The sequence below is a fragment of the Natator depressus genome, chromosome 1 (genome assembly GCF_965152275.1).
Source record: "Natator depressus isolate rNatDep1 chromosome 1, rNatDep2.hap1, whole genome shotgun sequence".
In the NCBI taxonomy this organism is placed as follows: Eukaryota; Metazoa; Chordata; order Testudines; family Cheloniidae; genus Natator; species Natator depressus.
Window position 1 is genome coordinate 98198802 of NC_134234.1, and position 20235 is coordinate 98219036.

Genomic DNA, 20235 nt, shown 5'->3' on the forward strand with positions numbered 1-20235 from the left:
GCAGCTAATTACTGTCCAGGACCCCGATCGTCCAGGGTGGCAGTGGACCCTAACAGTTAAACGTTTAACTGGTAAAATATTAATAGTTTAAAGGTTTACTGTTTTTAAAAGTTATTTACATCCTTAGCCCATGCCTGACAAAAGTGGGACAAATGGTCTGCAAATAAGGGGGAATAAGTGTCGAATCTGAATGTTCCGTCACTGAGGATGGTCTTAGTGCTGCCTCCATGAAGATGGACTTCAGCCTAGTGTCCCAATCTTTTTTGGTCCGGGGCTTGAAGTCCCTGAAGATCTTGCAGCATTCCTGAATGTGAGCTTCCCCCAGGCACTTATAGCAGCTGGAATGGGGGTGATTCAGAGGCACAGCCTTGTTACAAGGAGGCGCAAGGCTTGAAACCCAGTGACCAAAGCATGCCCCAGCACTGGGGGAGGAGAAGAAACTAACTAACTACTAATAAAACTTAACTATGTAAACCAACTACATACAATAATAGAGAAATAAAGTCCACTGAGAGAAGTACTTGCAAAGCAAGGAAAGAATAGTTCCAGGGACAGTCAAGGGCGGTAAGAAGGAACTGAGGGAGTGTGGGGTCAGTGGGGCCCTTTATACCGGTGCTACGAGCGTGCAACACCAGAGGGTGCAGAGCTGACCCGACGGACACCACTGAGGGAAAAATTTCAAGTAGCTATGCTCAGAGCAAGCAAACACATACACTGGAATGGACATGTACAATCACACGAAGAAGAATATGGTGTTACGCACTTTAAAGGATACTGATTGTATTATTTTTACTGTATTTACACGTTGACCGGGTAAGATCTTCAGTGTCAGAACATAAAATCTGTAATGCTTTTCTCCTTTATATCTGACCACAGTCTCAATCCCCAAGTTATAAAATTAACTTCTTGGAAAAGGTGAATATCCAGATAAGAGTTCAAACTAGACCAAGACAGAAATTCTTGCAATTTCTAGGGTCAGATATAGGCTTTAAACGGGAAAATGGAGACCTAAAACACTTACAGCTGGTCTACACTGGGAACTTATGTGGGTATTGCTACATCTCTCAGGGGTGTGAAAAATCCACACTCGACATATGTAGCTATACCAACCTAACCCCTGGTGTAGACAGCGGTAGGTCAACAAAAGAATTTTTCGGTTGATCTCGTTACCGCCTTTCAGAGAGGTGGATTACATACACTGATGGCAGAAATGTTCCTGTCAGCATAGGTAGCGTCTACACTGAAGTGCTACAACACTGCAGTAGCAGCACTGCAACTGTGCCCCTGAAGCAGTTTAAGTGTAGACATACCCTTAGATATGATTGATCTTCATTTTCTGAATAATTAAGTCAAAAGTAACCATGACAATATCTGAAATATGAACAACTAGGCAACTTTCCTTATGTCCCTCTAATTTTAAAAGTATGTTTTCATCATGCCTTAAGTAGTCAGTTCCTTTCCCCTCTTTGTTTATGCTTATTACTTTAAAAAACCTGGACCCTTCAAATTCACAAATTTCTTCAGGAAGACAGGAGAGGAAAATTTGATTGTCTGTAAAGAGAGCATATCTTCTGACAAACAAACAGATTCCAGTTTTCTATTACAATGTGTGGGCTGGTATGTTGGTGCAACAGCCCCTCCTCTGGCTAGGCAGAGCACTGCACCGGAGTTCACTCAGTCTGGCAGGGCTGTCGGTCAGTTCCTCGTGCCCAGGGGATCTGAAAATCCTCCTCCATTCTTAAGTTTCTCAGGTTGTTTGTGGGGGAACCCAGACCTGCCCATTCCAGTGGGTTCCAGCTCAGAGCCGTTAAACTAGAGAGGCAGAATCAGGACTCAACAACTCCAGCCGTGCCCTGAGCAACTTCCTACCTACTCTGGTTTCCATAGGCTTTTCAGCCTGTTGGTCCAACCATCCGTTCTCAAGGTGCGGTCTCTGAGCGGCTGGCAGGAGTTCCCTTATCCAGCCTGCTTGCTCCTCTGGCAGCATCCCTGCTTCCCAGCTCTTTTATTCTCCCAGCTGCTGTGAGGCTGACAATCAACAACTGGCCAGCAGTACCTGCATTAACCGCCTGGTTGCTGGGCCAGCATGGGGTATATATACCCTACCCTGAGGGAATTATGTGCCAAAAATTAAAAATTCTGCACACAATATTTTAAAATTCTGCACATTTTATTTGTCAATAAATAAATGTGGCTCCAGCATGGCAGTGGGGAGCACAGGCCACTGGCTGCACTGAGGTGGGAGATCATCCTCAATATCAATATCTTCATAAATGATCTGGAGGATGGTGTGGATTGCACTCTTAGCAAATTTGCGGATGATACTAAACTGGGAGGAGTGGTAGATACGTTGGAGGGCAGAGATAGGATACAGAGGGACCTGGACAAATTGGAGGATTGGGCCAAAAGAAACCTGATGAGGTTCAATAAGGATAAATGCAGGGTCCTGCACTTAGGACGGAAGAACCCAATGCACAGCTACAGACTAGGGACCGAATGGCTAGGCAGCAGTTCTGCGCAAAAGGACCTAGGGGTTACAGTGGACAAGAAGCTGGATATGAGTCAGCAGTGTGCCCTTGTTGCCAAGAAGGCCAATGGCATTTTGGGATGTATAAGTAGGGGCATAGCGAGCAGATCGAGGGACGTGATCGTTCCCCTCTATTCGACATTGGTGAGGCCTCATCTGGAGTACTGTGTCCAGTTTTGGGCCCCACACTACAAGAAGGATGTGGATAAATTGGAGAGAGTCCAGCGAAGGGCAACAAAAATGATTAGGGGTCTGGAACACATGACTTATGAGGAGAGGCTGAGGGAACTGGGATTGTTTAGTCTGCAGAAGAGAAGAATGAGGGGGGATTTGATAGCTGCTTTCAACTACCTGAGAGGTGGTTCCAAAGAGGATGGTTCTAGACTATTCTCAGTGGTAGAAGATGACAGGACAAGGAGTAATGGTCTCAAGTTGCAGTGGGGGAGGTTTAGGTTGGATATTAGGAAAAACTTTTTCACTAGGAGGGTGGTGAAACACTGGAATGCGTTACCTAGGGAGGTGGTAGAATCTCCTTCCTTAGAAGTTTTTAAGGTCAGGCTTGACAAAGCCCTGGCTGGGATGATTTAATTGGGGATTGGTCCTGCTTTGAGCAGGGGGTTGGACTAGATGACCTCCTGAGGTCCCTTCCAACCCTGATATTCTATGATCCTGAAGCCCCCACTTCCCCTAGTACAGGGACTTGGCTGTGAGGCTGCACCTGACCCTGACACAGTGCAAGGGCTGGGCCTGCCCCGGAAACACCCCGGGGCCCTGTCCCCCTCTGCCAGGTGCACCAGGTGTGGTAGGCAGGCTCAGCCCAGCAGGATCCAAGTGTGGAGGGGCTTAGTCACCCCACTTCCCGCATTTCCCCCACCTCCGCTTATCCAGCCCCACCGCAGGAAGTCACTGTTCCACAGAAAATAGGAAGGCTCCCAGAACACAGAAGGGGAGCACCACTGGCAAGAGGACCCAGGAGGCTGCGTTCAGCTGCAGAGTCAGCAGAGCCCAAGATGAGAAGCAGCCTCCGAGTTGGGCAGCTCTGCGTTTGTAGAAATGAGGAGGGAGGGGGCAGTGGCACATAACCCTGTGTGCCCCCTCCATGCCTCGCCTTTGTTTGGGGAGCAATCCCTCCCAAAACTGCACTCATGGTCCCCCCCACCCCGAGGCTTCCCTGCTGTTTTCTGCAGGGAAAAGCAAGAAATGCGGGGGGGGGGGGTGTGTTTTCTGCTGCAGGCGAGCAGTCCTGCAGAATCCCCCCAGGAGTACAGTCACTGGCACGCACACACGCCCAGCCCCCCTTCCCCGTCTCTGAGGTTGCTCCAGGCATGTTGAAACAGACCCCCTGCTTGGGCAGAGGCGCGTGTCCCCCAACCAATTTTTTTTACATTTTTCTGTGCGGAGGGGGCACAGGAAAATGAGGGCCATATGAATTTTGCGCCCCCACATCAGCATAGAATCCCCCTAGGAGTAATACCCGAGGACACAATGTATTACATGGTTTTCTCTTGAGACAGGTCTCCCATGGACACTGTCCTAGTCATAGTACCTAAGGCACCCAATGTGGATCCATAAAGAAAAGCAAGTCATTCCCTTCCCTACCATTCCCTCTGTTGCTGCTTAGGTTCCATAGGTTATAGGTGTACACAGAAAACATCACCAATTATTGAGGGGTATCAAAAGAGTCTGGTTTTATCTAGCAGTAAAACTAACATTTTATCCCTTGCTAGAGGAAGCTTCAATATGCTTGGATAATTCAACCCCAACATTTGGAGGCAAACCAATAATGTAACAGAAAAGGGTGTTCTATTCTTACCCACAGTAACACTTTAAAGACATATGAGGAATAGCTGTAAAAGGCTGACCTTCAAACATATCTATTTTGGGAATACTACAAATCAATCAATTTTTACCAATTTCATAATATAATCTATGTTTGTTAAAACAAAAAAATTAGGCAATATGCCAGAACTGAATCAAAGAAAGCCACGGTTAAAAAAAAAAAAAGTCCAGAGGCACTTAAAATAAATGGAACTAGCATTTAAGGATCTTACTTATCATACAACAGAGAAACAAAATTAGACAAGTATAAAATGTATATCTCAAAGTACATCTCAAGTAGGATGTGTCTATACTAAAGACCTTACAGTGGCACAGCTGTACCGCTGCAGCTGCACTGCTGTAAGGTCTCCCATGCTGGCATAACTAAACCACTCCCCAATGAGCAGCAGTATCTATGTCAGCAGGAGAGCATAAGAAATAACGTTTGACATAATGCTGTCCACACCGTCACTTCTATCAGTGAAATTTATGTCGGTCAGGAGTGTGTTTTTAACTGACAAAAGTGCTACTGTAGACATAGCTTATTTGTTTTAACCAGAATTGTTTATATTGGGCACACCAACCAACAGATCCCAATGAATCACAAAACCAGGGCTTCTTACAAGCCTCACTGGTAGCAAAATGTCTGGTGCTAAAACACCTACAGCTTCCAGGACAGAAAATTTGTACAGTGAATTTAATGATATTGCAGCTGTGTACAGCATGTAAGAGAGGGAAAAGGCCAAACCTGCCCCCCCCCCCCCCAAAAAAAACACACCTGTTTGCATTGTTCTTTTCTCTCTCTGAGTCCTTTAAAAACATAACTAGTTGGGCTCTTCAGGGGACAGACTGTGTTTTTTGCATAACAAGATCCTGATCCTGCCTGTTTTGCCTCTGGTCTCTGTCACAAAAGACAGTTACCTTTTCCATAACTGGTGTTCTTCGAGATGTGTTCTTCATGTCTATTCCACAACAGGTGTGCGTGCTCGCCACGTGCACCAGTGCCAGAAGTTTTTCCCCTAGCAGTACCCATGGGGGGAGCGCCCTCTGCAACCCCTGGAATGACGCCTGCCTGGCGCAGTATAGTATAAGGGGAGCTCTGCGCTTCCCCCACCCTCAGTTCCTTCTTGCCAGACAACTCTGACAGAGGGGAGGGAGGGTGGGATGTGGAATAGACATGAGTAACACATCTCGAAGAACACCAGTTATGGAAAAGGTAACTGTCTTTTCTTCTTCGAGTGATTGCTCATGTGTATTCCACAATAGGTGATTCCAGGCTATATCGGTTGGAGGTGGGTAGGAGTTCACAAGTTCCCAGGACGGAGGAGAGCCCTGCCAAACCCAGCATCATCCCTGGTTTGGCGGACGATCGCATAGTGCAAGGTGAACATGTGAACCGAAGACCACGTGGCGGCCCTACATATGTCCTGGATGGGGACGTGGGCCATGAAGGCATGGAGACATGGGGGACACCTGCCAGCTCATAGCAGGAGCGGAATCATGAAGTGATCCAATTGGAAAGCTACTGAGTGGAAATCGGCTGGCCCCTCGCACGCTCAGCCGAGGCGACGAACAGTTGCAAGGACTTTCTGAACGGCTTGGTCCGCTCAAGGTAGAAAGCCAGAGTGCGCCGCATACTGAGCACGTGGAGACGGTGCTCCTCACTGGACGCGTGAGGCTTGGGGAATAGGACCGGGAGAAAAATGTCCTGACCCATGTGGTAGGCGGTGACCACCTTCAGGAAGAATGTGTGGTGTGGGCGGAGCTGGACCGTGTCCTTATGAAAGACCGTGTATGGCGGCTCGGAGGTCAGGGCCCTGAGCTCCGAGCCGCCATGGCCAATGTGATTGCAACCAGGAAAGCCACCTTCCATGAGAAGTGAGACCAGGAGCACGTGGCCAGTGGTTCAAACGGGGACCCCATGAGATGAGCCAACACCAGGTTTAGGTCCCACTGCAGGAGGTCTAGAATACGGAAAAAGATGGTCCAACCCCTTAAGGAGCCAGCCAGTCATAGCATGGGAAAATACCATGTGCCCTTGCACCGGAGGATGGAAGGCCGATATGGCTGCCAGGTGCACCTTGACTGACGAGGGCGCCAGGCCCTGGGCCCTCAGGTGGAAGAGGTAATCAAGGATAAGCTGGATTGGGACCGCCACCGGGGAGACCTGATCCGCCGCCCATCTAGAGAACCGGGACCACTTCACCAAATAAGCACAGCAGGTGGAGGGCCGTCGACTTTCAAGGAGGATGTGCTGAACCTGTTCTGAGCACGTCCTTTCCTCTCCGCCTAACCACTGAGCAGCCACGCCATGAGGTGAAGCGCCACTAGGTTGGGATGGAGGAGGCGGCCCTGGTCCTGAGAGAGCAGGTCTGGGCGGAGGAGCAACAGCCATGGTGGAGCTACCGCCAGGCCCATGAGGGCCCCGTACCAATGCTGCCTGGGCCAAGCCGGGGCAATCAGGAGGATCCAGGCCCTGTCTTCAAATCTGTCCAGGACCTTGCTGATTAGAGGAAACGGGGGAAAGGCGTAGAGAAGCCGGCCTGACCAGGACAGGAAAAAGGCATCGGAGATAGGACCCCTCCCTAAGCCCCCCCCGGAGCAGAACCAGGGGCATCACCACTTCTGCCAATTCGCGAATAGGTCCACCTGGGGAGTTCCCCACCTTCGGAAGAGCCGGTAGGCCACTTCCGGGTGGGGGACCACTCGTGTTGCGAGGAAAAGTCCCTGCTCAAGCGATCCAACCTCTTGTTCCGGGCGCCCAGAAGGTGGAAGGCCTTCAGGTGGATGTCGTGGGCTATACAGAAGTCCCACAACCTGAGGGCTTTGTGGCAGAGGGCAAAGGATCGGGCCCCGCCTTGCCTGTTGATATAGAACATCGAGGCCATGTTGTCCGTGAGGACCCTGACTACCTTGCCTTCCAGGTGCGAGTGGAAGGCAAGGCATGCCAGACGCACTACCCTCAGCTCCCTGACGTTTATATGTAGGTTCAAGCCTTGAGCCGACCACAGGCCTTGGGTGTGAAAGTTCCCCACATGGGGCCCCCAACCCAGGTCCGACGCATCGGACCCCAGCTCCAATGATGGGGCCCTGTCCCTAAAAAAGGAGGCATGTTGTTTGGGGCGGACCACCACCGAAGGGAGGTGATCACAGAGTCCAGCATGGTGAGGACCTTGTCCATCCTGTCCGTGGCCTGGGAGAACTTTGAGGCCAACCAGAGCTGGAGGGGCCTCATCCTGAGTCTGGCGTAACGGACCACATATGTGCAAGCCGACATGTGGCCCAAGAGTTGCAGGCAAACCCTGGCTGTTGTCACCGGGAACCTTGTGACTGAGTCGACAAGACCTTTCAGAGTCTCGACTCTGTCTGGGAGGAGAGAGGCGCTGGCCGACACTGCATCCAGGAGTGCCCCAATAAACTCTATGCGCTGGACCGGGACGAATGTGGACTTGGTGTTCTTTACCAACAGGCCCAAGGCGGTGCACGTGGACAGGAGGAGTGCCACGTGATCCCTCACCTGCAACCGGGAGGTGCCCTTGACAAGCCAATCGTCCAGATAGGGAAATATCTGGACCCCCCTGTCATCTGAGGTAGGCAGCTATCACCGACATGCATTTTGTAAACATCCTGGAGGCAGTGGACAGACCAAACTGGAGGACTGTGAATTGGTAATGATTCTGTCCCACCACAAAATGGAGGAAGCTCCTGTGCCTCTCCAATACGTGGATGTGGAAGTACACGTCCTGTAGATCAAGGGCAGCGTACCAGTCCCCTGGATCCAGGGAGGAGATGATGGAGGCCAGGGAGACCATGCGGAACTTGAGTTTCACCATGTACCGGTTCAGACCTCGCAGGTCCAGGATGGACCTGAGCCCCGCTTTGGCCTTCGGGATAAGGCAATAACAGGTGTAATACCCCTTGCCTATGAACTCCTCGGGCACCACTTCTATCGTTCCTAGTCCTAGGAGCCACCCCACCTTCTGCTCAAGCAGCGTTTCATGTGAGGGGTCCCCCAAGAGGGACGGGGGTGGTTGGATGGGGAGGAAGTAAACTGGAGGGTGTGACTCCAGGAGATGGTATTGAGGACCCATCGGTCCGAGGTTCACCGCGACCATTCTGGGAGGAAAGCACACAACCGGTTGGAGAAGGGGAGCTTTATTGGGGATGGATCCCTGGTGAGGACTGGCAGGGTGCCCCCAAGCGTCCCGTCAAAAATGCCTTTTCTCCGCCTGCTTGCCCTTGGAGGACCCAGGCTGCAGGGTAGGCCGAGACTGCCTCTGAGGGCGTCTCTTATAGTCTCGCTGCTTCTTATGGACGGCCTCATACTTCGGGAGGGCGGCCTGGGCAGGAGTCTGCTGCGGCTTGAACTTAGGTTTTGCCGGAGCCGGGACAGAGGCCCAGAGTCTGGAGGGTCATGCAGGAGTCTTTCATGCCATGCAGCCTTGTATCCGTTTCCTCCGCAAACACAGTCTTCCCGTCAAACCGGAGATCCTGCATGGAAAACTGCACCCCGCTGGACAGCCCAGAGAGCAGGAGCCATGACGCCCGTCTCATGGACACCGCAGAGGCCACTGATTGTGTGGCCGTGGCCACAGCATCCGAGGCTGCCTGCAGGGACGCCCTAGCGGCCGCTACCCCTTCCTCCACTAGCGCCCTGAACTCCTTCCTATCGCACTCCTGGAGAGAGTCCTCAAACTTGGGCAGGGGGCCCCACAGACTGAATTCATACCGGCCCAGAAGAGCCTGATGGTTTGCCACTCGTAACTGGAAGCTCGAAGACTAATAAATTTTCCTTCTGAAAGAATCCAGTCTCCAAGAACCTTTGTTCTTTGGGGTCAGGGCTGGTTGACCTTGCTGTTCCCTGTAGTTGACTGACTCGACCACCAGGGAGTTGGGCGCCGCGTGGGTCTACAGGTACTCATGCCCTCTAGTGAGTACAAAGTACTTGTGTTCCGCCTTTTTAGAGATGGGGGCCAACGAGGGTGGTGTTTGCCACAGGGCATTTGAAATCTTAGCCACCCCTACATGGAGAGGCAGAGCCACCATACCCAGTGCCGATGAGGACAACACGTTAAACAAGGAGTCTGAGGGCTCCTCCATCTCCTCTGCTTGGAGGTGGAGGCTTGCTGCCACCCTCTTTAAGAGTTCTTGGTGGGCCCTGAAGTCCTCCTGCGGGGCGGAGCCGCAATCGCCTCCTCTGGGCGGGGCAAGGAGGCCGGTGCAGTGCTCTGGGTGTCGGCCAGCACCGGAGGGTCCACCACCTGGTCCGACTCTGGGCATGGTGCTGAGGATGTACATCCCACCGACTCCTTTCTTGGGGGTCTGGAGAGGGAGGCTGATGGTGCTTCCGACGCTCCGGCCACCAAGCAAGCTCCCACTGGGGGCTGCGCCAGAGGCCACAGCGCCCACTGATACCATTGGACTGGCCACGATGCTCAGTGCCACTGTACCTGCTGTGGCACTGGTGGGGCCAGCTGTTTGGGTTGGCTGGCCTGGCCCATTGAAGAACAGCTACGAATGGAGACCGGGTTGGCATAAGATCTGCTGCTATCTCTGGACTGGGAGGAGTGGCGGTGCCGGGATCTATGATGGCCACGGGACCGCGATCTTGACGAGGACCACTGGTACAGACAGTAATAGCTGCCCTGCAAATGTCCTCGACGGGCGGACCTGCAACGGCGATCGATGCCCGGGGCATCGATGGTGGAGACTTGGAGCAGGAGTCCGAGCTGGAATGGCGTTGATGACCGTGCTGTGACCGACTGCAGTACCCTCTCCGAGACAAGGACTGTTGGAGACGCCCGCTGTGGTCCCGTCGATATTCGGTCCTTGAGGACGAGCAGTGCCGAGAGTCCTGGCCTGACAGAACCCAGCCAGACAGTCTGGTCGGTGTCGAGGGCGATGCACATGGACTCTGCCCCGAGCGGTCGCTGGGTGGTGAACGGCATCGGGAACGTTCCCTCGACTGAGACCGGGCTGGACGCAACTGCGGAGATCCCAACAGCGGCTTGCCTCCGGAGCGTGGGGCTGACATTGGCGGCGCTCCGGGCACCGGCATGGACGTAACATCCTGGGCCGGCTGGAAGGCTTCAGGCGTAGATGGCATCCGGACATCCAGAGAGGCCTGTTCCGAAGGGGCTGGGCTACTCCGCTCAACGTGAGTCGGAGGCCTGGGGCCCGGTGGGGATCGAGGACTGCCCGACATTGGCCTATCCTCTGTCCCAGACTTCCCTCAGTGCCGCTGAGAAGAGGGAGTCTGCCTGGCCCTCTTGGTGTAACCCGTGGATGGGGAGCGGTGCCGACTAGTCGATGGCACTGGAGAGTCGCCGCGTACCGACGCCGCAGTGCCAGGTACTGGTTTGGAGTGGCGTGACAGAGTCAGGGTCAGGGCCGACTCCATCAGGATGGCCCGGAGCCTGATGTCCCTTTCTCTTTTGGTCCAAGGCTTAAACGACTTGCAAATCTTGCACCTTTCGCTGATACGGGTTTCTCCCGAACAGTGCAAACAGTCTGTGTGCGGGTCACTTCTTGGCATAGAATGCCTAGAAGAGCCACATGACTTAAACCCCGGGGAGCGGGGCATGCCCTGGCCTGGGCTCACTGACTAACTAAACAGCTAACTAGCTACAGGTACCAACACTGAATGAACTAACAGTTCTGGGGACGAGCTACAACAAAGCTGGAGCAGAGCAGTTCCGATGCACCTTCACTGGCGGCAAGAAGGAACTGAGGGTGGGGGAGGCGCGCAGCTCCCCTTATACCACACCAGGAAGGCACTTCCCCCTACGGGTACTGCTAGGGGAAAAACTTCCAGCACCAGTGCACATGGCGAGCACGCACACCTATTGTGGAATACACATGAGCAATCACTCAAAGAAGAATATACACATGCAACAATATAATAAGGAATGGTGATGTGTACAGGTGAGTCTAGTGGCCAAAAGACTGTTTAGACTGATATAATTGCTATGATAATTTTCTGGCTCTGTATGATACTTTTCTGTCTGATGTGCTATATTCTGCTATGTGTCATCTTTCCCTCTTTTCTTATGGTTTGTCTCTCTTTTTCTCAGAGTTTTCTTACAACAAAGCAACGAGCAAAAGTAAAACATTACTCTCTCTCATGTACCTACTTCTATATTTTTTCTTATTGTGGCGGAGTGCCAGCTCTGCCACAGTTAAGGACAAGACCAGCTTTCTGTGTAAAGCTTGACTGTTTTAAGTGCTATAAAATCCACATGGTTACTTGGATTGCCTTCAAATTTGGTGTGCCTCATGACTGTGTGGGGTTCAGTTACTGATCCAAATGTGGAGCCATTTGATCAAGAGATTTCCAAGATGCAGCCCCTGGACAAAAACAGCTTTTCTAAAGGTTGAAATATTTTTGCAAACTTTTTTTGTGCACAGATAGAGGTCAAACTATGGCTCAGATCATTGCATCAGAGTCTCAAATGCTCGAGAGGTACCCCAACAGAGTGCATGCCACCTACTAGCCCTATGGAGGAAATCAAATTACAATGTTATTAGCCAAAGAGTTTGGTTTTCCTGTTAGGCGGGCACTGAGCAGTTTTAAGGCTCACATGCTAAATGGATTACACGGTGCATGTGCAGAGATAGCGGTTAATGGGGTTGAAAGCTAGCTATGACTCTCAGGACCTGAACAGCTCAAGGGGGAATGTTACAATCATTGAACCTGAGCAACATCCAGGCGAGGCAGAAATCTGAACTTTAAAAAAGGAGACGTTGCTCAAATCTGCTTCTGTCAAAGGGTGTTTCCTCTTTGGGGGAAATATAATCTGAGTACAGCAGAATATTCAGTAGCCAATGAAACTATTTTAAAAACAAAGTAATTTATATATGTACATTCTCACTGGGATGAGAGGGTGATTAACGGTGGAACAATAGGTGAGAATAGGGGGAGAAGGGTTTGGGGTGCAGCAAGGGGAGAGATGATTATGAGTAGGGAGGGGTTAGGAGTGGGAGGGGGTCAGGTGATGGCAATGGGTGGGAGCTTGGTGAAGCAGGAGGAGAGGGTGGATACTGGGAAAGGGGACATGGGGGTGAGTGACAGGAGGTGAATAGGGGCAGGGGCTCCTGTCATCTCCACATTGTCCCCTCCTGTGTCCCAGAATTTTGTTGGGAAGTGGGGTGCTGCCCATCTACTGTGGTCTGACCCCCCCGTAATCCCCCTATCTCCCTTTTGTGTGAAAGGTTCTGTGGTGTCCCTTGCCCTTCTGGGGTTACCTGAGTCCCTCTCCCTATTCTACCATGTGAGCTGGGACTTGGGGGTACTTGCCCTTTCCCTCACGTGAACCAGGATCTGGAAAAGCCCTTCCCACTGGGTGGAGAGATGAGAATATGCATCCTGGGATCATGAGCCAAAAACATGTTTCTGACACGGGGGTAAGGAGTTGAGAATGGACATGCTTGATGGATCTCACAGACTATTCAGCACCGGACAGGGAAGGGGAACAACTACTGATATGAATAGAGGAGTTGACACATCTCAGAGCTATTGTTCTGAGATGTATTAATCTCCAGGGGGTGTTCTCATTCAGCTGAGACCATCACATTCAGACCTCTCAAAATCTCCTCTACTCGCAGGGATTATCTTTTGCTGCAGACCCCCATGTAGCTAAGCATTTGATGATGATTAATTACATAAATAGTATAGCAGAGCTCTGTTGAAGTTAAGACTGAGAAGATGTCTTCTGTTTAAAGAACGATTCTTCTAAGTGTTCTACCATCCAAATGTGTACCTGGATTGTCTTGATAGTTACTGTGTCACTATGGGGCCATGGGGTATGGTTAAGTTATTAAAATTTAGCGTAATTTGAGTAAGAGGTACCTGAGATACCGCCCCCGTGCCTTCCTTCCAAAACAAAAGCTTTTCTTCAAAGTTCACAGATTCTACCTTTTTGTATGTATTTTGTATGTGTGCATGCGTGCACACGTGTGTTGTGCATCTGGCTTATAAAATATAAATTGCTTAATTGGACTGGAAGGGGAGGGTGAGCTGTGTGGCTGGGAGAGTACATGTTGTGGGGAATAGTGGGGGAGGGAGGGAGGCATAACAGTCACCAATCACAAGCTTAAATTTACTGTAACCACCATGTAATACAACTGTCAAGCTCTCGGGACCCAGACCATGTCTAAGATTTCTCTCAGCAGCTTATTAGCAACTACACACTTCAAACATTTCAAAGCACATCCATTATCCCCATTCTACTGCAACAAAGTGTACAGGGGAGAGGACTCATACAGCAGTATGAGGACTCATACATACATTATCCCCATTCTACTGCAACAAAGTGTACTTGGGACTCATACAGCAAATGTGTGACCTAGCAGGTAGAACAGTGGACTGGGACTTAGAAAACCTGGGTTCTGTTCCCAGCTCTGCCACTAGCCTGCTAGAGGACTTTGGCCAAGTCACTTCACCTCTTTGTGCCTCACTATCTCCATGTGTACAAAGGGAATAATGACATTTCTCTCCTTGAGATCTACTGATGAAAAGCACTTTGTAAGAATTAGGTATTATTAACATTATTTGCTCATAAGAGTGTCTGAAGTGCACATTTATAGGACAATTAAAAACTACCAACAGCATTTTTCTCTTTTTGTTCACAAAACCAGAAAATTAAATGGTAAAAAAACTTAGTTAATCCACAGTTAAGTTTGCCTGGCGATAACTTGTGCCCTTCCAGAACACAGAGTTCAGAAAAACTCAAACTTGTGAAAACTAGGAAATATAGAGTTAAGGTATGCATCCACAGAACGCCAACTCTGCCCTCTTTGAGTGATGCCCCAATACACCTATTACACACACACTCTCTGCCTTTGCCCTGTACAAGAACAAGAGGCACTTACACTTCTACAGTTAAGCCTACTCCACAGAAAGAACACATCTGCTAAATTTTACAAGTCCCTTCAATCCCTTTTACAACACCTTTACCCTTATGTACACAATGACATCTAAGACTATACTTTCACTTATACCTCATTAGTGTGGTCTGAATTTAATCTCCAACCTAATTTCTACACAATGCAATGCTGAAATGAAGCATACTAGATCTCTCACAGTAGCATGCACCTTTCCTTTGATCACACACACACACACACACAGGGGTCAGGGAGAGGGCCTAACACACATCCCCAGAGAGCCACGGTCCCCTCAATTGTCTCGTATCACAATTACAACTCTTCCAAGCTGCTCTATCTTATTTCTCTACCATTCACTACAACTACACCTAACACAGTGAATACAACTGGAGTGTATGCAAATAATCATCAGTGGCTCTTACCTGCTTCAGGGAGGCAGAGTTAAGGTTGCACAGATGTGTACCTTTAACACTATTTCCTGGTTTTAACAAGTTTGAGTTTTGCTGAACTCAGTGTTCTGGAAGTGCACAAACTACTGCCAGGCAACCTTAACTCTGGGTTAACAAAGTTTCAAGTCATTTAATTTAACTCTAGTTAGTGTTCTTATATACAGCAAAAACATGTAATAAAAACTGATGAAGGGGGAGGCTGTGCTATAAAAGGCTCTTAATGGTCTAAATATAAGTCTACATACCTTTATTTTAGTGTTTTCTATCAAATGCTGAGCCATTGATTTTATCAGAACTTCAAAGAAAAACCACGAATACTGAAAAGAAAACGAAATTATTGCGTTATATAAAACTGCAAAACTAGTCTAAAATTTCCAAAACTAAATTAGTCTTTTTGCAGCCAATGACAACCTGGATACAATTAACTATTTACAGCATCTGCTAGGAAAGAGATGACATATTGTTTCTTAACGGTTCAGTTCTGAGGATTAGGCTCTACTTTATTAGAAACAAGAAGGAAAAAGGAAAAGTTTTTTGACAAATACCTTAAGCAGCTTGTTGCTTGTAAGAAAGTCAGCAGATGGTTTAAGAATTGTTGTCATGGATTTGGTCAGTTCTTCATGTACAGTCTTATAATCAGAAGCAATATAAGGCTCAGCTTTATAAGCATACTTGCCGGAAAAAAGAAACAGAATGTAACATGTGGAATTTAAATAAATGCAATTATTTTTAATGTGATTAGTTTTAAAGAAGCAAACAAATTGCTTTATTTTGTATACCTTGACATATGACCTCAAGTAGCTATCCAATCCTTCTTCGTGGCACTGTGCAACAATATGGATAATAACCCTAAAAAAAAGATAGAAATGAACAATAAACATAAAACTGCAGAAAAAAATTATGTTCTGCTGTAACAAAAATGTTTACTTTGATTACAGATCAGTTCATTTCTGCAACTTACTACCACATGGAGAAATATCACATGGGCACAAACCATTAATCATTTAAACACACTGGACCACTTAAATTCTTTACCTTGTCACATTGACTGTAACTTCCTCTTGAGTAGTTCTAGTGAGAACTCTAAACAATTGGTTTAGAATTGTAGGCAGGAAAGCTATCATCACATGGCTCTCCATAGCATGAAGACTCTAAGAGAAAGAAATAGAGTAGTAATATTACTTCCTTGTAGTCAAGCCATTTAACATTATTTTCAAAACTCCTCTACAATCTACTTGGAGAACTATGTTCTTAGAAAAAGAACTTTCCCCTTCAAAGAAAGGGGGAAAAGGAGGATCTGGGAAATTATAAGGCTTTTTGAAAATCTAAATACACTATATTCACCCTCTTGTCCACATGCTTGTTGACCCCCTCAAAGAATTCCAATGTTGACTATTCCCCAACAAATTATGTTCATCTATGCAACTGACAATTTTGATCTTTACTATAGTTCAACCACCGTGCCTGGTACTGAAGTCAGACTTACCGGCCTCTAATTGTCGGAGTCACCTCTGGAGCCCTTTTTAAAACTTGGCGTCACATTAACTACCCTCCAGCCATTTGATACAGAAACTGATTTAAATGATAGGTTACAGACTAGTTAGTAGTCCTGCAATTTCACATTGGAGTTCCTTCAGAATTCTCGGGTGAATACCATCTGGTCCTGGTGCCTTATTACTGTTTAGTTTATCAATTTGTTTCAAAACCTCCTCTAATGACACCTCAATCTGGAACAGGTCCTCAGATTTGTCACCTAAAAAGAATGGCTCAGGTTTGGGAATCTCCCTCACATCCTCAATTGTGAAGACTGATGTAAAGAATTCATTTAGTTTCTCCACCATGGTCTTATCCTTGAGTGCTCCTTTGGCATCTCGACTGTCCAGTGGCCCCACTGGTTATTTAGCAGGCTTCCTGCTTCTGATACACTTAAACATTTTTTTGCTATTACTTTTTGAGTCTTTGGCTAGCTGTTCTTCAAATCCTTCTTTGGCCTTCCTAACTATATTTTGATACTTTATTTGCCAGAGTTTGTGCTCCTTTCTGTTTTTCTCACTAGGATTTAACTTCCACTTTTTAAAGGGTGCCTTTTTGCCTCTCACTGCTTCTTTTACTTTGTTGTTTAGCTATGGTGGCTCTTTTTTGGTTCTGTTACTATGTTTTTTAATTTGGGGTACACATTTAAGTTGAGCCTCTATTATGGTGTCTTTAAAAAGTTTCCATGTAGCTTTGCAAGGATTTTACTTTTGGTGCTGTACCTTTTAATTTCTGTTTAACTAACCTCCTCATTTTTGTGTTGTTCCCCTTTCTGAAATTAAATGCTACAGTGTTGGGCCACTGTGTCTTTTCCCTGCTACAGGGATGTTAAATTTAATTATATTATGGTCACTATTACCAAGCGGTTCAGCTATATTCACCTCTTGGATCTGATCTTGTGCTCTACTTAGGAGTAAATCAAGAACTGCCTCTCCTCTTGTGGGTTCCAGGACTAGCTGCTCCAAGAAGCAGTCATTTCAGGTGTCAAGAAATTTTATCTCTGCATCCCGTCCTGAGGTGGTATGTACCTCAATCTGGGGATAGTTGAAATCCCCCATTATTATTGAGTTTTTTATTTTAATAGTCTCTAATTTCCTTGAGCATTTCAAAGTTACTATCACCATTCTGGTCAGATGGTCGGTAATATATCCCTACTGCTATATTCTTACTATTCAAGCATGGAATTACTATCCATAGAGATTCTATGGTACAGTTTGGTTCATTTAAGATTTTTACTTCATTTGATTCTATTCTTTCTTTCATATATAGTGCAATTCCCCCACCAGCACGACCTGTTCTGTCCTTCCGATATATTTTGTACCCTGGTCTTATTGTGTCCCGTTGATTATCCTCATTCCACCAAGTTTCTGTGATGCCTAATATATCAGTATCCTCATTTAATACAATGCACTCTAGTTCACGCATCTTATTATTTAGACTTCTAGCATTGGTATATAAGCACTTTAAAAGCTTGTCACTTTTTAGCTGTTTCCCATTACATGATGTAATTGAATAAGACTTTTTTTCATTTGACTGTTTCTCATCAGATACCACCTGTATTTCATCTTCCATACTGAAAACTGATGATTTATTCTGACAATTAAAACTGACGATTCTCCTCCTTACTAGGACATAGAGCAGGGGTTGGCAACCTTTGGCATGCGGTGCATCAGGGTAAGCTGTTGGGGGGCCACAAGACATTGTGTTTACATTGACCACCTGCAGGCATGACCCCCCGCAGCTCCCAGTGGCCTCAGTTCGCCGTTCCTGGACAATGGGAGCTGTGGGACGCCGCGGGCCGCAGGGTCGTGCTGGCCGCCACTTCCCACAGCTCCCATTGTCCAGGAACGGTGAACCGCGTGGGGCCGTGCCTGTGGACAGTCAATATTAGCAAAATCTCTCGTGGCCCACCAGCCGATTACCTTGTATAGACTCCCCCTTTCCCAATTTCTAATAAATCTAAACCCCTCCCCCATATACCATCGTCTCATCCATGCGAGACCCCGCAGTTCAGCCTAACTGGCCCTGTGTGTGGAACTGGAAGGATTTTAGGGAATGATACCATGAAGGTCCTGAACTTCAATCTCTTACCTAGCAGCCTACATTTGACCTCCAGGACCTCTCTCCTCTCCTTCCCTATGTCATTGGTACCTACATGTACCACGACCACCAGCTCCTCTCCTGCACTACACGTAAGTCTATCTAGATGTCTGGAGAGATCTGCAACCTCCGCACCAGGCAGGCAAGTCACCATGCGGTTCTCCCGGTCATCGTAAACCCAGCTATCTATGTTTCTAATGACTGAATCGCTCATAACTATTACCTGTCTCTTCCTAATAAGTTCTCTCCCCCGGAGAGGTATCCTCAGTGCAAGAGGATACCACATCATCATCTGGAAGCAGGGTCCCAACTATGGGATCGTTTCCCTCTGCTCCGGGTGGGTGTTCTCCTCACCTGAGGCCTTCATCCTCCTCAGCAGCACAGAGGCTGTCAGACTGGGGATGGGACTGTTCTACTGTGTCCCAGAAAGTCTCATCTATGTACCTCTGTCTCCCTTAGCTCCTCCAGTTCAGCCACCCTGGTCTCAAAAGCCCGTACTCGGTCTCTGAAGGCCAGGAGCTCCTTGTACTGAATGCACACATTTGCCACCTGCCCATAGGGCAGGTAATCATGCATGTTGCATTGGGTGCAATAAACTATGATAAAGTGCACTAGGGAACCTTTAGTGCACACCAGCAGGGTCTGCATGGACCAGTCAATGCAGTGATACTCAGACCTCAGTGGTTCAGGAGCCAAATTAGCAATCAGCATTACCCAAAAGAGCCACAGTAGTGTGAGTTCATTGTTTCATTTACTATAGTGCTATATATTCATATTTAAATAGTATGACAAGAAAAATCTATATAATTTTCACAGCAAAATGACTGACCAAGTATTATTATTTTATCAACTACAATTGGTTAACAACATGGTAAAAGCATCCTGATAGCGTAATAACTTAGACTGATTAGTAATTACATCACACCGAGTTTTAATAACATGTGCTGCAAAGAACCACAGGAGACACATTAAAGAGCCTCTTGCGGCTTAAGAGCCACAGTCTGAGTATCACTGAGTTAATGCATACACGTTACTGGGATTCAGAAATCACATCCCTGTAGTACGCATTATTGCTCCACGTAGACAAGCCTTTAGATACAAGAAACTCTGGTTCCCCCCCAGTGTTTACTGGATAAACATCCATTTCATTTATTTTGTATCGGGAGGTTTTATTGGTGGTTATTGATTAAAACTGAAAATTGGAAGCTCTCTATGTTAAATATAATAATACTGCTGTGTATTTATTTGGCACTTGACATTTGATGATTTCAAAATAATGTCAGGAAAGAAGGATGGTTTTGTGGTTAATGCACTACACTGGGACACAGAAGAGCTGGCTTCAATTCTCAGCTTTTCCAGACTTTCTGCTTGACCTTGGGCAAGTCACATCATCTCTGTGTCTCAGCTCCATATTTAAAACGAAGATAATACTGTGTCCTTTCTTCCACCCTTTCTATGCCTTGCTTATTTAGACTGTAAATTCTTTAAAACAGGGATAATGTCTTACTGCGTGTAGACACAGTGCCCAGGCACAATGAAGACCTAATCTCAGTTGCAGCTTTGAGACAGTAAAATAATAGATGATAAATACCTTACAAACATCCATTAATTTAGCCTTACTACATTCCTGTGATGCAGACAGTCATCCTCTGTGAGGCACAAGGAGATTAAGTTTCAGAATGGTGGTCGTGTTAGTCTGTATCAGCAAAAAGAACGAGGAGTACTTGTGGCACCTTAAAGACTAACACATTTATTTGAGCATAAGCTTTCGTCTAAAACCTACCTCATCGGATGCATGCAGTGGAAAATACAGAAGGAAGATATATACACCCCCACACACACAGAACATGAAAAAATAGGTGTTGCCATACACACTATAATGAGAGTGATCAATTAAGGTGAATACCTTATAATTGATCACTCTCA

The 20235-nt window shown here is 47.5% G+C and overlaps 1 protein-coding gene across 14 annotated transcripts in view; it reads right to left on the minus strand.

Annotated features, from left to right (window-relative positions):
• The window catches only part of DOCK9 (dedicator of cytokinesis 9), a 328156-nt gene that overhangs the window by 122313 nt on the left and 185608 nt on the right, over positions 1-20235 (minus strand). For all 14 annotated transcript variants that reach the window (XM_074962965.1, XM_074962958.1, XM_074962984.1 and 11 more), the window contains exons 24-27: positions 15712-15827; positions 15456-15525; positions 15222-15347; positions 14922-14993 (exon numbers count right to left, since the gene is read on the minus strand). In XM_074962965.1, coding sequence (XP_074819066.1) covers positions 14922-14993; positions 15222-15347; positions 15456-15525; positions 15712-15827 — 384 coding nt within the window. The remainder of the gene's footprint in view (positions 1-14921; positions 14994-15221; positions 15348-15455; positions 15526-15711; positions 15828-20235) is intronic.